General features: G+C 47.0%; 1 protein-coding gene across 1 annotated transcript; it reads left to right on the top strand.

Annotated features, from left to right (window-relative positions):
* Positions 1 to 9,571: 9,571 nt before the first annotated feature.
* Positions 9,572 to 11,116, top strand: LOC125526937. Its single transcript, XM_048691533.1, has 7 exons — positions 9,572 to 9,619; positions 9,699 to 9,792; positions 9,999 to 10,052; positions 10,167 to 10,315; positions 10,395 to 10,496; positions 10,572 to 10,736; positions 10,826 to 11,116. Exons 1-7 carry the CDS (start codon positions 9,572 to 9,574, stop codon positions 11,114 to 11,116), a joined length of 903 nt encoding a protein of 300 aa, XP_048547490.1.
* The last annotated feature ends 2,581 nt before the right edge of the window (positions 11,117 to 13,697 follow it).

Genomic DNA, 13,697 nt, shown 5'->3' with positions numbered 1-13,697 from the left:
GTTTATGAATTTCGTATTTATTTCAAACACAAATGCCCCATATGTAATGTTATGATTTGTTTGTTTGTAGGAGCTTGCACCTCTGAAGCTTCGTTCTCACGGGGTCACCCTTGGGTGGATGCTCTATGATGAGCGATACACACCGTATGTAAGGGAGACAGGACTTCTCCCTTTCATTCATATGGTCAGACGGTCGACGCCACCCAACAATGCTCCAGCACTCACCGCGCTTATTGATCATTGGCGGCCGGAGACACATAGTTTCCATCTACGGACCGGGGAGATGACAGTGACGCTCCAGGATATTGCTATGATCACCGGTCTTCCTATCGATGGGAATCCTCTATGTATGAGCACCGACTCCGATGGGTGGCGCGCGCAGATGCATGCCCTTATCGGTATGGTTCCTCCGGAGCCTCCGGAACCAGCAGCAGAAAACAAGAAGAAGGAAAGAGTCGTAGCCGGTGCTACTTTCACGTGGATTACTGAGCACTTTGGTACTTGCCCACCGGAAGCTGATGAGGACACGGTCAAGATATATGCTCGTGTCTACATGTGGTATGTGATATCCAGGACTATGTTTGCTGATGGCACAGGCAAGAATGCTCCATGGATGTGGCTGAAGGCGTTGACCGTCTTCGATAGCAAATGGAGTTGGGGTTCGACGACACTGGCTTACTTGTATAGACAGGTATGAAGTTGTTTCTTTTTCACTTCATTGCTACAATATGAATGCGATCTTGCTCTTAATTGAACCATGTTCTCTTTTATGTGCAGTTGGACGAAGCCTGTTGTAGGTCATCTGGAGGTATTGGTGGTTGTTTGCTCGCACTTTCCATATGGAGCTGGGAGCGTTTGCCGGTTGGACGTCCGAAGAAGGTGAAGTACGATGATTGGGACGACAAAGGCGACCTACATACGGCTATGTTGGAAATATGCCCTAGAGGCAATAATAAATTGTTATTATTATATTTCCTTGTTCATGATAATCGTTTATTATCCATGCTAGAATTGTATTGATAGGAAACTCAGATACATGTGTGGATACATAGACAACACCATGTCCCTAGTAAGCCTCTAGTTGACTAGCTCGTTGATCAATAGATGGTTACGGTTTCCTGACCATGGACATTGGATGTCGTTGATAACGGGATCACATCATTAGGAGAATGATGTGATGGACAAGACCCAATCCTAAGCATAGCACTAGATCGTGTAGTTCGTATGCTAAAGCTTTTCTAATGTCAAGTATCATTTCCTTAGACCATGAGATTGTGCAACTCCCGGATACCGTAGGAGTGCTTTGGGTGTGCCAAACGTCACAACGTAACTGGGTGGCTATAAAGGTACACTACGGGTATCTCCGAAAGTGTCTGTTGGGTTGGCACGAATTGAGACTGGGATTTGTCACTCCGTGTGACGGAGAAGTGTCTCTGGGCCCACTCGATAGGACATCATCATAATGTGCACAATGTGATCAAGGAGTTGATCACGGGATGATGTGTTACGAAACGAGTAAGGAGACTTGCCGGTAACGAGATTGAACAAGGTATCGGGATACCGACGATCGAATCTCGGGCAAGTATCGTACCGATAGACAAAGGGAATTGTATACGGGATTGATTAAGTCCTTGACATCGTGGTTCATCCGATGAGATCATCGTGGAACATGTGGGAGCCAACATGGGTATCCAGATCCCGATGTTGGTTATTGACCGGAGAGTCGTCTCGGTCATGTCTACATGTCTCCCGAACCCGTAGGGTCTACACACTTAAGGTTCGGTGACGCTAGGGTTATAGAGATATTAGTATGCGGTAACCCGAATGTTGTTCGGAGTCCCGGATGAGATCCCGGACGTCACGAGGAGTTCCAGAATGGTCCGGAGGTAAAGAATTATATATAGGAAGTGCTATTTCGGCCATCGGGACAAGTTTCGGGGTCACCGGTATTGTACCGGGACCACCGGAAGGGTCCCGGGGGTCCACCGGGTGGGGCCACCTGCCGGGGGGCCACATGGGCTGTAGGGGGTGCGCCTTGGCCTATATGGGCCAAGGGCACCAGCCCCAAGAGGCCCATGCGCCAAAGGGACAAGAGGAGGGGAGAGTCCTAAAGGGGGAAGGCACCTCCGAGGTGCCTTGGGGAGGATGGACTCCTCCCCCCTTGGCCGCACCCTTCCTTGGAGGAAGGGGCAAGGCTGCGCCCTCCCCCTCTCCCTTGGCCCTATATATAGTGGGGGAGGGAGGGCAACCATACCTAAGCCCTAGCGCCTCCCTCTCCCTCCCATGACACACCTTCCTCCTCCCGCAATGCTTGGCGAAGCCCTGTTGGAATCCCGCTACTTCCACCACCACGCCGTCGTGCTGCTGGATCTCCATTAACCTCTCCTCCCCCTTGCTGGATCAAGAAGGAGGAGACGTCGCTGCTCCGTACGTGTGTTGAACGCGGAGGTGCCGTCCGTTCGGCGCTAGGATCATCGGTGATTTGGATCACGACGAGTACGACTCCATCAACCCCGTTCTCTTGAACGCTTCCGCGCGCGATCTACAAGGGTATGTAGATCCACTCATCCCTCGTTGCTAGATGACTCCATAGATTGATCTTGGTGACACGTAGGAAAATTTTGAATTATTGCTACGTTCCCCAACAGTGGCATCATGAGCTAGGTCTATGCGTAGTTTCTATGCACGAGTAGAACACAAAGTAGTTGTGGGCGTTGATTTTGTTCAATATGCTTACCGTTACTAGTCCAATCTTGATTCGGTGGCATTGTGGGATGAAGCGGCCCGGACCGACCTTACACGTACTCTTACGTGAGACTGGTTCCACCGACTGACATGCACTAGTTGCATAAGGTGGCTAGCGGGTGTCTGTCTCTCCCACTTTAGTCGGATCGGATTCGATGAAAAGGGTCCTTATGAAGGGTAAATAGCAATTGGCATATCACGTTGTGATCTTTGCGTAGGTAAGAAACGTTCTTGCTAGAAACCCATAGCAGCCACGTAAAACATGCAAACAACAATTAGAGGACGTCTAACTTGTTTTTGCAGGGTATGCTATGTGATGTGATATGGCCAAAGGATGTGATGAATGATATATGTGATGTATGAGATTGATCATGTTCTTGTAATAGGAATCACGACTTGCATGTCGATGAGTATGACAACCGGCAGGAGCCATAGGAGTTGTCTTAATTTATTTATGACCTGCGTGTCAACATAAACGTCATGTAATTACTTTACTTTATTGCTAAACGTGTTAGCCATAGTAGTAGAAGTAATAGTTGGCGAGCAACTTCATGGAGACACGATGATGGAGATCATGATGATGGAGATCATGGTGTCATGCCAGTGACAAGATGATCATGGAGCCCCAAGATGGAGATCAAAGGAGCTATATGATATTGGCCATATCATGTCACTATTATTTGATTGCATGTGATGTTTATCATGTTTATACATCTTGTTTACTTAAAAAGACGGTAGTAAATAAGATGATCTCTCATTAAAATTTCAAGAAAGTGTTCCCCCTAACTGTGCACCATTGTGACAGTTCGTTGTTTCAATGCACCACGTGATGATCGGGTGTTTGATTCAAACGTTCACATACAACGGGTGTAAGACAGATTTACACATGCAAACACTTAGGTTGACTTGACGAGCCTAGCATGTGTATAGACATGGCCTCGGAACACAGAAGACCGAAAGGTCGAGCATGAGTCGTATAGAAGATACGATCAACATGAAGATGTTCACCGATGTTGACTAGTCCGTCTCACGTGATGATCGGACACGGCCTAGTTGACTCGGATCATGTAATCACTTAGATGACTAGAGGGATGTCTATCTGAGTGGGAGTTCATAAGATGAACTTAATTATCCTGAACATAGTCAAAAGGTCTTCGCAAATTATGTCGTAGCTCGCGCTTAGTTCTACTGTTTAGATATGTTCCTAGAGAAAATTTAGTTGAAAGTTGATAGTAGCAATTATGCGGACTAGGTCCGTAAACTGAGGATTGTCCTCATTGCTTCATAGAAGGCTTATGTCCTTAATGCACCGCTCAGTGTGCTGAACCTCGAACGTCGTCTGTGGATGTTGCGAACATCTGACATACACATTTTGATAACTACGTGATAGTTCAGTTAAACGGTTTAGAGTTGAGGCACCGAAGACGTTTTGAAACGTCGCGAAACATATGAGATGTTTCGAGGGCTGAAATTGGGATTTCAGGCTCGTGCCCACGTCAAGAGGTATAAGACCTCCGACGATTTTCTTAGCCTGCAAACTAAGGGAGAAAAGCTCAATTGTTGAGCTTGTGCTCAGATTGTCTGAATACAACAATCGCTTGAATCAAGTGGGAGTTGATCTTCCAGATGAAATAGTGATGTTTCTCCGAAGTCATTACCACCAAGCTGCTAGAGCTTCGTGATGAACTATAATATATCAGGGACATATATGATGATCCTTGAGATATTCGCGATGTTTGACACCACAAAAGTAGAAATCAAGAAGGAGCATCAATTGTTGATGGTTGGTGAAACCACTAGTTTCAAGAAGGGCAAGGGCAAGAAGGGATACTTCATGAAACGGCAATTCAGCTGCTGCTCTAGTGAAGAAACCCAAGGTTGAACCCAAACCCGAGACTAAGTGCTTCTGTAATAAGGGGAACAGCCACTGGAGCAGAATTACCCTAGATACTTGGTAGATAGAAGGCTGGCAAGGTCGATAGAAGTATATTGGATATACATTGTGTTGATGTGTACTTTACTAGTACTCCTAGTAGCACCAGGGTATTAGATACCGGTTCGGTTGCTAAGTGTTAGTAACTCGAAATAAAAGCTACGGAATAAACGGAGACTAGCTAAAGGTGAGCTGACGATATGTGTTGGAAGTGTTTCCAATGTTGATATGATCAAGCATCGCACGCTCCCTCTACCATCGAGATTGGTGTTTGCGTTGAGCATAGACATGATTGGATTATGTCTATCGCAATACGGTTATTCATTTAAGGAGAATAATGGTTACTCTGTTTATTTGAATAATACCTTCAATGGTCTTGCACCTAAAATGAATGGTTTATTGAATCTCGATCGTAGTGATACACATGTTCATGCCAAAAGATAGTAATGATAGTACCACCTACTTGTGGCACTGCCACGTAAGTCATATCGGTATAAAACGCATGAAGAAGCTCCATGTTGATGGATCTTTGGGCTCACTCGTTTTTGAAAAGTTTGAGACATGCGAACCATGTCTATTGGTGTATATGCATGAAGAAACTCCATGCAAATGGACCGTTTGGACTCACTTGATTTTGAATCACTTGAGACATGCAAATCATACCACATGGGCAAGATGACTGAAAGCCTCGTTTTCAGTAAAATGGAACTAGAAAGCAACTTGTTGGAAGTAATACATTTTGATGTGTGCAGTCCAATGAGTGCTGAGGCATGTAGTGGATATCGTTATGTTCTTACTTCACAGATGATTTGAGTAGATGTTGAGTATATTTACTTGATGAATCACGAGTCTGAATTATTGAAAGGTTCAAGTAATTTCAGGGTGAAGTTGAAAGATCGTCGTGACAAGAGGATAAAAGATCTATGATATGATCATAGAGATGAATATCTGAATTACGAGTTTGGCACAGAATTAAGACATTGTGGAAATTGTTTCACAACTAATACAGCCTGGAACACCATAGTGTGATGGTGTGTCCGAACATCATAACTGCACCCTATTGGATATGATGCATACCATGATGTCTCTTATCGAATTACCACGATAGTTTATGGGTTAGGCATTAGAGACAACCACATTCACTTTAAATAGGGCACCACGTAATTCCGATGAGATGACACCGTATGAACTATGGTTTAGAGAAACCTAAGCTGTCATTTCTTAAAAGTTTGGGGCTGCGACGCTTATGTGAAAAAGTTTCAGGCTGATAAGCTCGAACCCAAAGCGGATAAATGCATCTTCATAGGACACCCAAAACAGTTGGGTATACCTCCTGTCTCAGATCCGAAAGCAATAAGGGATTGTTTCTAGAATCGGGTCCTTTCTCGAGGAAAAGTTTCTCTCGAAAGAATTGAGTGGGAGGATGGTGGAGACTTGATGAGGTTATTGAACCGTCTCTTCAACTAGTGTGTGGCAGGGCACAGGAAGTTGTTCCTGTGGCACCTACACCAATTGAAGTGGAAGCTTATGATAGTGATCATGAAACTTCAGATCAAGTCACTACCAAACCTCGTAGGATGACAAGGATGCGTACTACTTCAGAGTGGTACGTAATCCTGTCTTGGAAGTCATGTTGCTAGAAACAACAATGAACCTACGAGCTATGGAGAAGCGATGGTGGGCCCGGATTCCGAAATGGCTCGAGGCCATAAGCCGAGAGAGGATCCATGTATGAAACAAAGTGGTAGACTTTGGCAAGAAACAGCTCGATGGTCGTAAGGCTGTTGAGTACAGAATGGATTTTAAAAGGAAGACGACAATGATGGTAAGTAACCATTAAGAAAGCTCGACTTGTTCGTTAAGATGTTTTTCCGACAAGTTCAAGGAGTTGACTAATGAAGACTTTCTCACTCGATAGCGATGCTAAGAGTCTGTTGGAATTATATTAGCGTTACTGCATTATTTATGAAATCTTGCAGATAGGATGTCAAAACATTGTTTCCTTCGACGATTTTCTTGAGGAAAGGTTGTATGTGATACAACCAGGAAGGTTTTGTCAATCCTGAAAGATGCTAATAAGTATGCAAAGCTCCAGCAATCCTTCTAAGGACTGGAGTAAGCATCTCAGAGTTGGAATGTATGCTTTGATGAGATGATCAAAGATTTTGGGTTTATACAAAGTTTATGAGAAACTTGTATTTCCAAAGAAGTGAGTGGGAGCACTATAGAATTTCCGATGAGTATGTGTTGTTAACATGTTGTTGATCGGAAATGATGTAGAATTTCTAGAAAGCATGCAGAGTTATTTGAAAAGTGTTTTTCAATGGAAAGCCTGGATTAAGCTACTTGAACTTGAGCATCAAGATCTATAAGGATAGATCAAAACGCTTAATGGTACTTTCAAATGAGCACATACCTTGACATGATCTTGAAGGTGTTCAAGATGGATCAGTCAAAGAAGGAGTTCTTGCCTGAGTTGTAAGGTATGAAGTTAAGACTTAAAGCTCGACCACGGCAGAAGAAAGAGGAAGGACGAAGGTCGTCCCCTATGCTTTTGTCATAGGCTCTATACGGTATGCCATGCTGAGTACCGCACCTGATGTGTGCCTTGCCACATATCTGGCAAGAGGGTACAAAGGTAATCTAGGAGTAGATCACCAGATAGCGGTCTAAATTATCCTTAGAGGAATAAGGATATGTTTCTCGGTTATGGAGGTGATAAAGAGTTCGATGTAAAGAGTTACATCGATGCAAGCTTAACACCTATCCAGATAGCTCTGAGTAGAGATACCGGATACGTATAATGGAGCAACAATTTAGAATAGCTCCAAGTAGAACCGTTATTTGAAATGGCTCCAAATATAGCGTAGAGATTTGCGAAGTACATACAGATCTGATTGTTGCAGACCCGTTGACTAAAACCTCTCTCACAAGCATAACATGATCAAACCCAGAACTCATCGAGTGTTAATCACATGGTAAATGTGAACTAGATTATTGACTCTAGTAAACTCTATGGGTGTTAGTCACATGGGGATGTGACCTTGAGTGTTAATCACATAGCGATGTGAACTGGATTATTGACTCTAGTGCAAGTGGGAGACTGTTGAAATATGCCCTAGAGGCAATAATAAATTAGTTATTATTATATTTCCTTGTTCATGATAATCGTTTATTATCCATGCTAGAATTGTATTGATAGGAAACTCAGATACATGTGTGGATACATAGACAACACCATGTCCCTAGTAAGCCTCTAGTTGACTAGCTCGTTGATCAATAGATGGTTACGGTTTCCTGACCATGGACATTGGATGTCGTTGATGACGGATCACATCATTAGGAGAATGATGTGATGGACAAGACCCAATCCTAAGCCTAGCACAAGATCGTGTAGTTTGTATGCTAAAGCTTTTCTAATGTCAAGTATCATTTCCTTAGACCATGAGATTGTGCAACTCCCGGATACCGTAGGAGTGCTTTGGGTGTGCCAAACGTCAAACGTAACTGGGTGGCTATAAAGGTGCACTACAGGTATCTCCGAAAGTGTCTGTTGGGTTGGCACGAAATCGAGACTGGGATTTGTCAATCCATGTAAACGGAGAGGTATCTCTGGGCCCACTGGGTAGGACATCATCATAATGTGCACAATGTGATCAAGGAGTTGATCACGGGATGATGAGTTACGAAACGAGTAAAGAGACTTGCCGGTAACGAGATTGAACAAGGTATCGGGATACAGATGATCGAATCTCGGGCAAGTATCGTACCGCTAGACAAAGGGAATTGTATACGGGATTGATTAAGTCCTTGACATCGTGGTTCATCCGATGAGATCATCGTGGAACATGTGGGAGCCAACATGGGTATCCAGATCCCGCTGTTGGTTATTGACCGGAGAGTCATCTCGGTCATGTCTGCATGTCTCCCGAACCCGTAGGGTCTACACACTTAAGGTTCGGTGATGACGGGTTATAGAGATATTAGTATGCGGTAACCCGAAAGTTGTTCGGAGTCCCGGATGAGATCCCGGACGTCACGAGGAGTTCCGGAATGGTCCGGAGGTAAAGAATTATATATAGGAAGTGCTATTTCGGCCATCGGGACAAGTTTCGGGGTCACCAGTATTGTACCGGGACCACCGGAAGGGTCCCGGGGGTCCACCGGGTGGGGCCACCTGCCCCGGGGGGCCACATGGGCTGTAGGGGGTGCGCCTTGGCCTATATGGGCCAAGGGCACCAGCCCCAAGAGGCCCATGCGCCAAAGGGACAAGAGGAGGGGAGAGTCCTAAAGGGGGAAGGCACCTCCGAGGTGCCTTGGGGAGGATGGACTCCTCCCCCCCTTGGCCGCACCCTTCCTTGGAGGAAGGGGCAAGGCTGCGCCCTCCCCCTCTCCCTTGGCCCTATATATAGTGGGGGGAAGGGAGGGCAACTATACCTAAGCCCTGGCGCCTCCCTCTCCCTCCCATGACACATCTCCCTCCTCCCACAGCGCTTGGCGAAGCCCTGTTGGAATCCCGCTACTTCCATCACCACGCCGTCGTGTTGTTGGATCTCCATCAACCTCTCCTTTCCCCTTGCTGGATCAAGAAGGAGGAGACGTCGCTGCTCCGTACGTGTGTTGAACGCGGAGGTGCCGTCCGTTCGGCGCTAGGATCATCGGTGATTTGGATCACGACGAGTACGACTCCATCAACCCCGTTCTCTTGAACGCTTTCGCGCGCGATCTACAAGGGTATGTAGATCCACTCCTCCCTCGTTGCTAGATGACTCCATAGATAGATCTTGGTGACACATAGGAAAATTTTGAATTTATGCTACGTTCCCCAACAGGCTACCCACTTGGGCTTACAAGTGGGATGTGATAAATGAGACGACAGATGATCCCTCGGTCATGTACAAGTTGTACCAGAGCGAGCTTTACGCGATCACGCCTGAGCAGGTGAATTGACATGGCATAAGTGATTATGATGCTTCTATTGCAAGTCGATATCAATTTTGCATTCTATCCCATTTTGCAGGTGATATGGGAGCCGTATGGAATAGGAGATAGTTTTGGTAACCCTTTAGAGTTCAGGCTGAATCCGATGTGCACTAGGGATAGGGATCTCTGGCGTATGTGGTGCCCACTCATATGCAATTGGGCGGTTGAGCTTCACCTCCCACATCGAGTGCGCCGTCAGTTTGGTTTGTTCCAGGCACATCCGCCGGAGTGGGAGGACACGGACAAGTTGCTACACGCGTAAGATATAATTAACCTTGAGTACTTAGCAGCTTCTCGGCGGTTTCGATGCTACTAATATTATGTTTCTAACTTGTAGGTTGGATAGGAAAAGGCGGCGGAAGATTAAGGATTGGGCCAAGCATCACAGAAAGTATGTCGTACAGTTTGCGCTTAGTGTGGAGCAAGCTAGGGCTGGAAAAGGAGTCCAGCTTCGTGAGCACTGCCCTGTAGCGTTCAACAACTATCTCACATGGTTTCTTGCAAGTACCCGTGTGGAGGTATGCAAGCCGGCGTATGCTGAGGAGATTTTGGAAGAATCCCACTGTTTTTGATGAGGTAGCCCAACACCAGTACAACGCATTAGTCAGGAAAGGCAACTCAGTGATCCCTTCAGCTCCAATGATGAACTTTGTGGTATTTGCCCTCTTTGCTTTTCATTCACACTATTCACATCTTCGCTTGCCTAACACGTTAATACCATTTCTGTTCATAGCGTGCCCAGATCAAGAAAGCAGCTGATGAGACCGAGACTATTCTTGAAACAACCCCGGCTGGCAAAAGCGATGGAGAAGGTGCACTTCGAGCATTCATCAAGGTTCACATCTCCTTCAAACTAGCACTTAACATGTGTTGCTACGTTCGATGTCTCATTCACTTGTACATGTTGCAGCGCCAGGGCCAAAAGTTAAGGCGGCTATCAAACCTTTTTGGTTGTCGTGACCCCGAGTATGTATCACCAGAACGGTCTAGGTCGGCGACACCATCAGATCCCGCTTCGGGCCAGAGCCATGGTGATCATTTGGAGGATGAGGATGTGGGTGTGGTCACCCAAGAGGTATGGCATGAGCATATATATCCAATTGTTGATGCATTGCTAACTATATCCTCACACACGGTCTTTCCATATCTTTTGTTGATGCATAGGTTGCTGATGATGATATGACCTTGGGGACGTACCAGGTTAGGTCTGCATACATGCTAAAGCCTAGGAAGGGAATCAACAAGTACACACCTGAAGACTTCACCGAAAGAGGCAAAAGGACGGTCGGCACCTCGCGGATGGCGGCTTTGGATGACTATTTGGATGACGATGTCGATGACGTGGAGGAACCGGAGCCGGAGCGGGAGCGTGTTCCTCTTCCTAGGAAGGTGAAGAAGTTAGCCAGCAAGAGGGGGGAGCAGCCAAAAAGCGCTCAAGGAACTAGCTCTTCTTAGGAACCAGCCATCGTCCTTTATTTGTAATGTCGGTGAACTTGGAGTTGTTATGTCGGTGAACTTGGAGTTGTGGTAGCTCTATGTTGAACTTGATCCTCTTTGTATGTCTTAGTTATGTTGAACTTGGAGTTGACGTCTTAGCAATGTTGAACTTGATCCTCTATGTTGCACTTGTTGTCTTAATAATGTTCAAACTGTGACTATTCTTGTTGTCTTAGCAAAGTTTCTGACTGCTTATTCTAGGAAATGTTGCAATGTACCTAAAAATGACCAAGTTTTGTTTGCTCTCTGTTTAGCTCAGTCCAAGGGTGTCGCGTGGCACCCTTGGACTGAGCTAAACAGAGAGCAAACATTCTGTTTACAAGCTACAGCCGCTGCAGCGCCTAGCACCGAGGCGCCACACTGTACACTGCAGCGCCTAGCTTCGAGGCGCCACATTGTACAGTGCAATGCCCCAGAGCTAGGCGTTGCACCTGTACTTAGCAAATTTTTTGGCACATGCACACATATTCCGATGAGGAGAGATAGTAGTTCACGACACATAGCAAGCAAAGCACTGTGACACATAGTAGTTCACAATACATAGTACTTCACGACACATAGTAGATCACAACCAAATCGAGGAGGACAGATAGTAGTTCATGAACATAGGTAGTTTTCACAACCAAGGAAGTGGTGTGCATTAATAGTTTGGGATAGTTTTTGACGGTTTTTTCTGGCTATCGCCTCATTGCTGGCTAACTTTTTTCAACTTCCACCACCTTTTGCCTAAGAGCAGTTAGTTACTCCTTTGGTGTTATTTTGTTTTTATATTTTATAGGTTTGCTCTATTCTAGATTTGAGGATTGACTTGATCTCCGAGTGCACTTCTCATCGCTCGTTTGTGTCCGTCTGGCTCTGTCTGGGGCATTGCTCTTATCTATTTCGACCCGCTCTCTTTCTCTGGTCTTCTGCTTTTGGGTGTTGGCTCGTTCTTTCTCGGGTTTATGTTTGCGACTGTGCTAGTGTTGCTGCGCCCTGCTCCTTTATCCCGGCCCCGCTTCTCCTCTGCGGTTCTTGCCTCCTGTGCCTCGCCGGCGGCGCGTGACGCCTCTCCCTTCTTCCCTCCGCCTGTCCGTGTCTGGTGGTGCCCCCTGCCGTGGGTGTGGCGCCCGCCCCTCTGTGGGCCCGGCTTCGTGCGCTCGGCTCCGTTCCCTTCTCTCTTCCGTCTCTACGCCGGGCCTGCTGCGCTTGCCTGCCTCTTCCTTCTTGCGGCGTGGGTCAGTGCTTGGTCCCGCCTGCGCGGCCTGTCTCTTCCTCTTGTCGCCCGGGTGCTGTTGGTCGCGCCCTTCCCCTATCCCCCGTTCTCTGGTCTTCGTGGGCGCGTGCTTTACTTGCCTGCGCTGGCACGGTTCGGCGGTTGTGGGCGGCGGCCCCGGGGTGCCCGCGCCTCGTCCGCGCGCCTTTCTGTCCCGCCCGGGCGGGAGAGGGGGAGGCGCAGCCCTTGCCCCTTCCTCCAAGGAAGGGTGAGGCCAAGGGTGGGGAGGAGTCCATCCTCCCCAAGGCACCTCGGAGGTGCCTTTTTAGGACTCTCCCCTCTTTTCCTTTGCTTGGCGCATGGGCCTCTTGGGGCTGGTGCCCTTGGCCCATATAGGCCAAGGCGCACCCCCTACAGCCCATGTGGCCCCCCGGGGCAGGTGGCCCCACCCGGTGGACCCCCGGGACCCTTCCGGTGGTCCCGGTACAATACCGGTGACCCCGAAACTTGTCCCGATGGCCGAAATAGCACTTCCTATATATAATTATTTACCTCCGGACCATTCCGGAACTCCTCGTGACGTCCGGGATCTCATCCGGGACTCCGAACAACCTTCGGTAACCACATACTATTTCCCATAACAACTCTAGCGTCACCGAACCTTAAGTGTGTAGACCCTACGGGTTCGGGAAACATGCAGACATGACCGAGACACCTCTCCGGTCAATAACCAACAGCGGGATCTGGATACCCATGTTGGTTCCCACATGTTCCACGATGATCTCATCAGATGAACCACGATGTCAAGGATTCGATGAATCCCGTATACAATTCCCTTTGTCTAGCGGTATTGTACTTGCCCGAGATTCGATCATCGGTATCCCGATACCTTGTTCAATCTCGTTACCGGCAAGTCTCTTTACTCGTTCCGTAACACATCATCCCGTGATCAACTCCTTGATCACATTGTGCACATTATGATGATGTCCTATCGAGTGGGCCCAGAGATACCTCTCCGTCACACGGAGTGACAAATCCCAGTCTCGATTCGTGCCAACCGAACAGACACTTTCGGAGATACCTATAGTGTACCTTTATAGCCACCCAGTTACGTAGTGATGTTTGGCACACCCAAAGTATTCCTACGGTATCCGGGAGTTGCATAATCTCATGGGCTAAGGAAATGATACTTGACATTAGAAAAGCTTTAGCAAACGAACTACACGATCTTTGTGCTAGGCTTAGGATTGGGTCTTGTCCATCACATCATTCTCCTAATGATGTGATCCCGTTATCAATGACATCCAATGTCCATGGTCAGGAAACCGTAACCATCTATTGATC

Source organism: Triticum urartu, unplaced genomic scaffold (assembly GCF_003073215.2).
Source record: "Triticum urartu cultivar G1812 unplaced genomic scaffold, Tu2.1 TuUngrouped_contig_2352, whole genome shotgun sequence".
NCBI lineage: Eukaryota > Viridiplantae > Streptophyta > Magnoliopsida > Poales > Poaceae > Triticum > Triticum urartu.
This window is presented reverse-complemented; position numbering and strand designations above follow the sequence as displayed.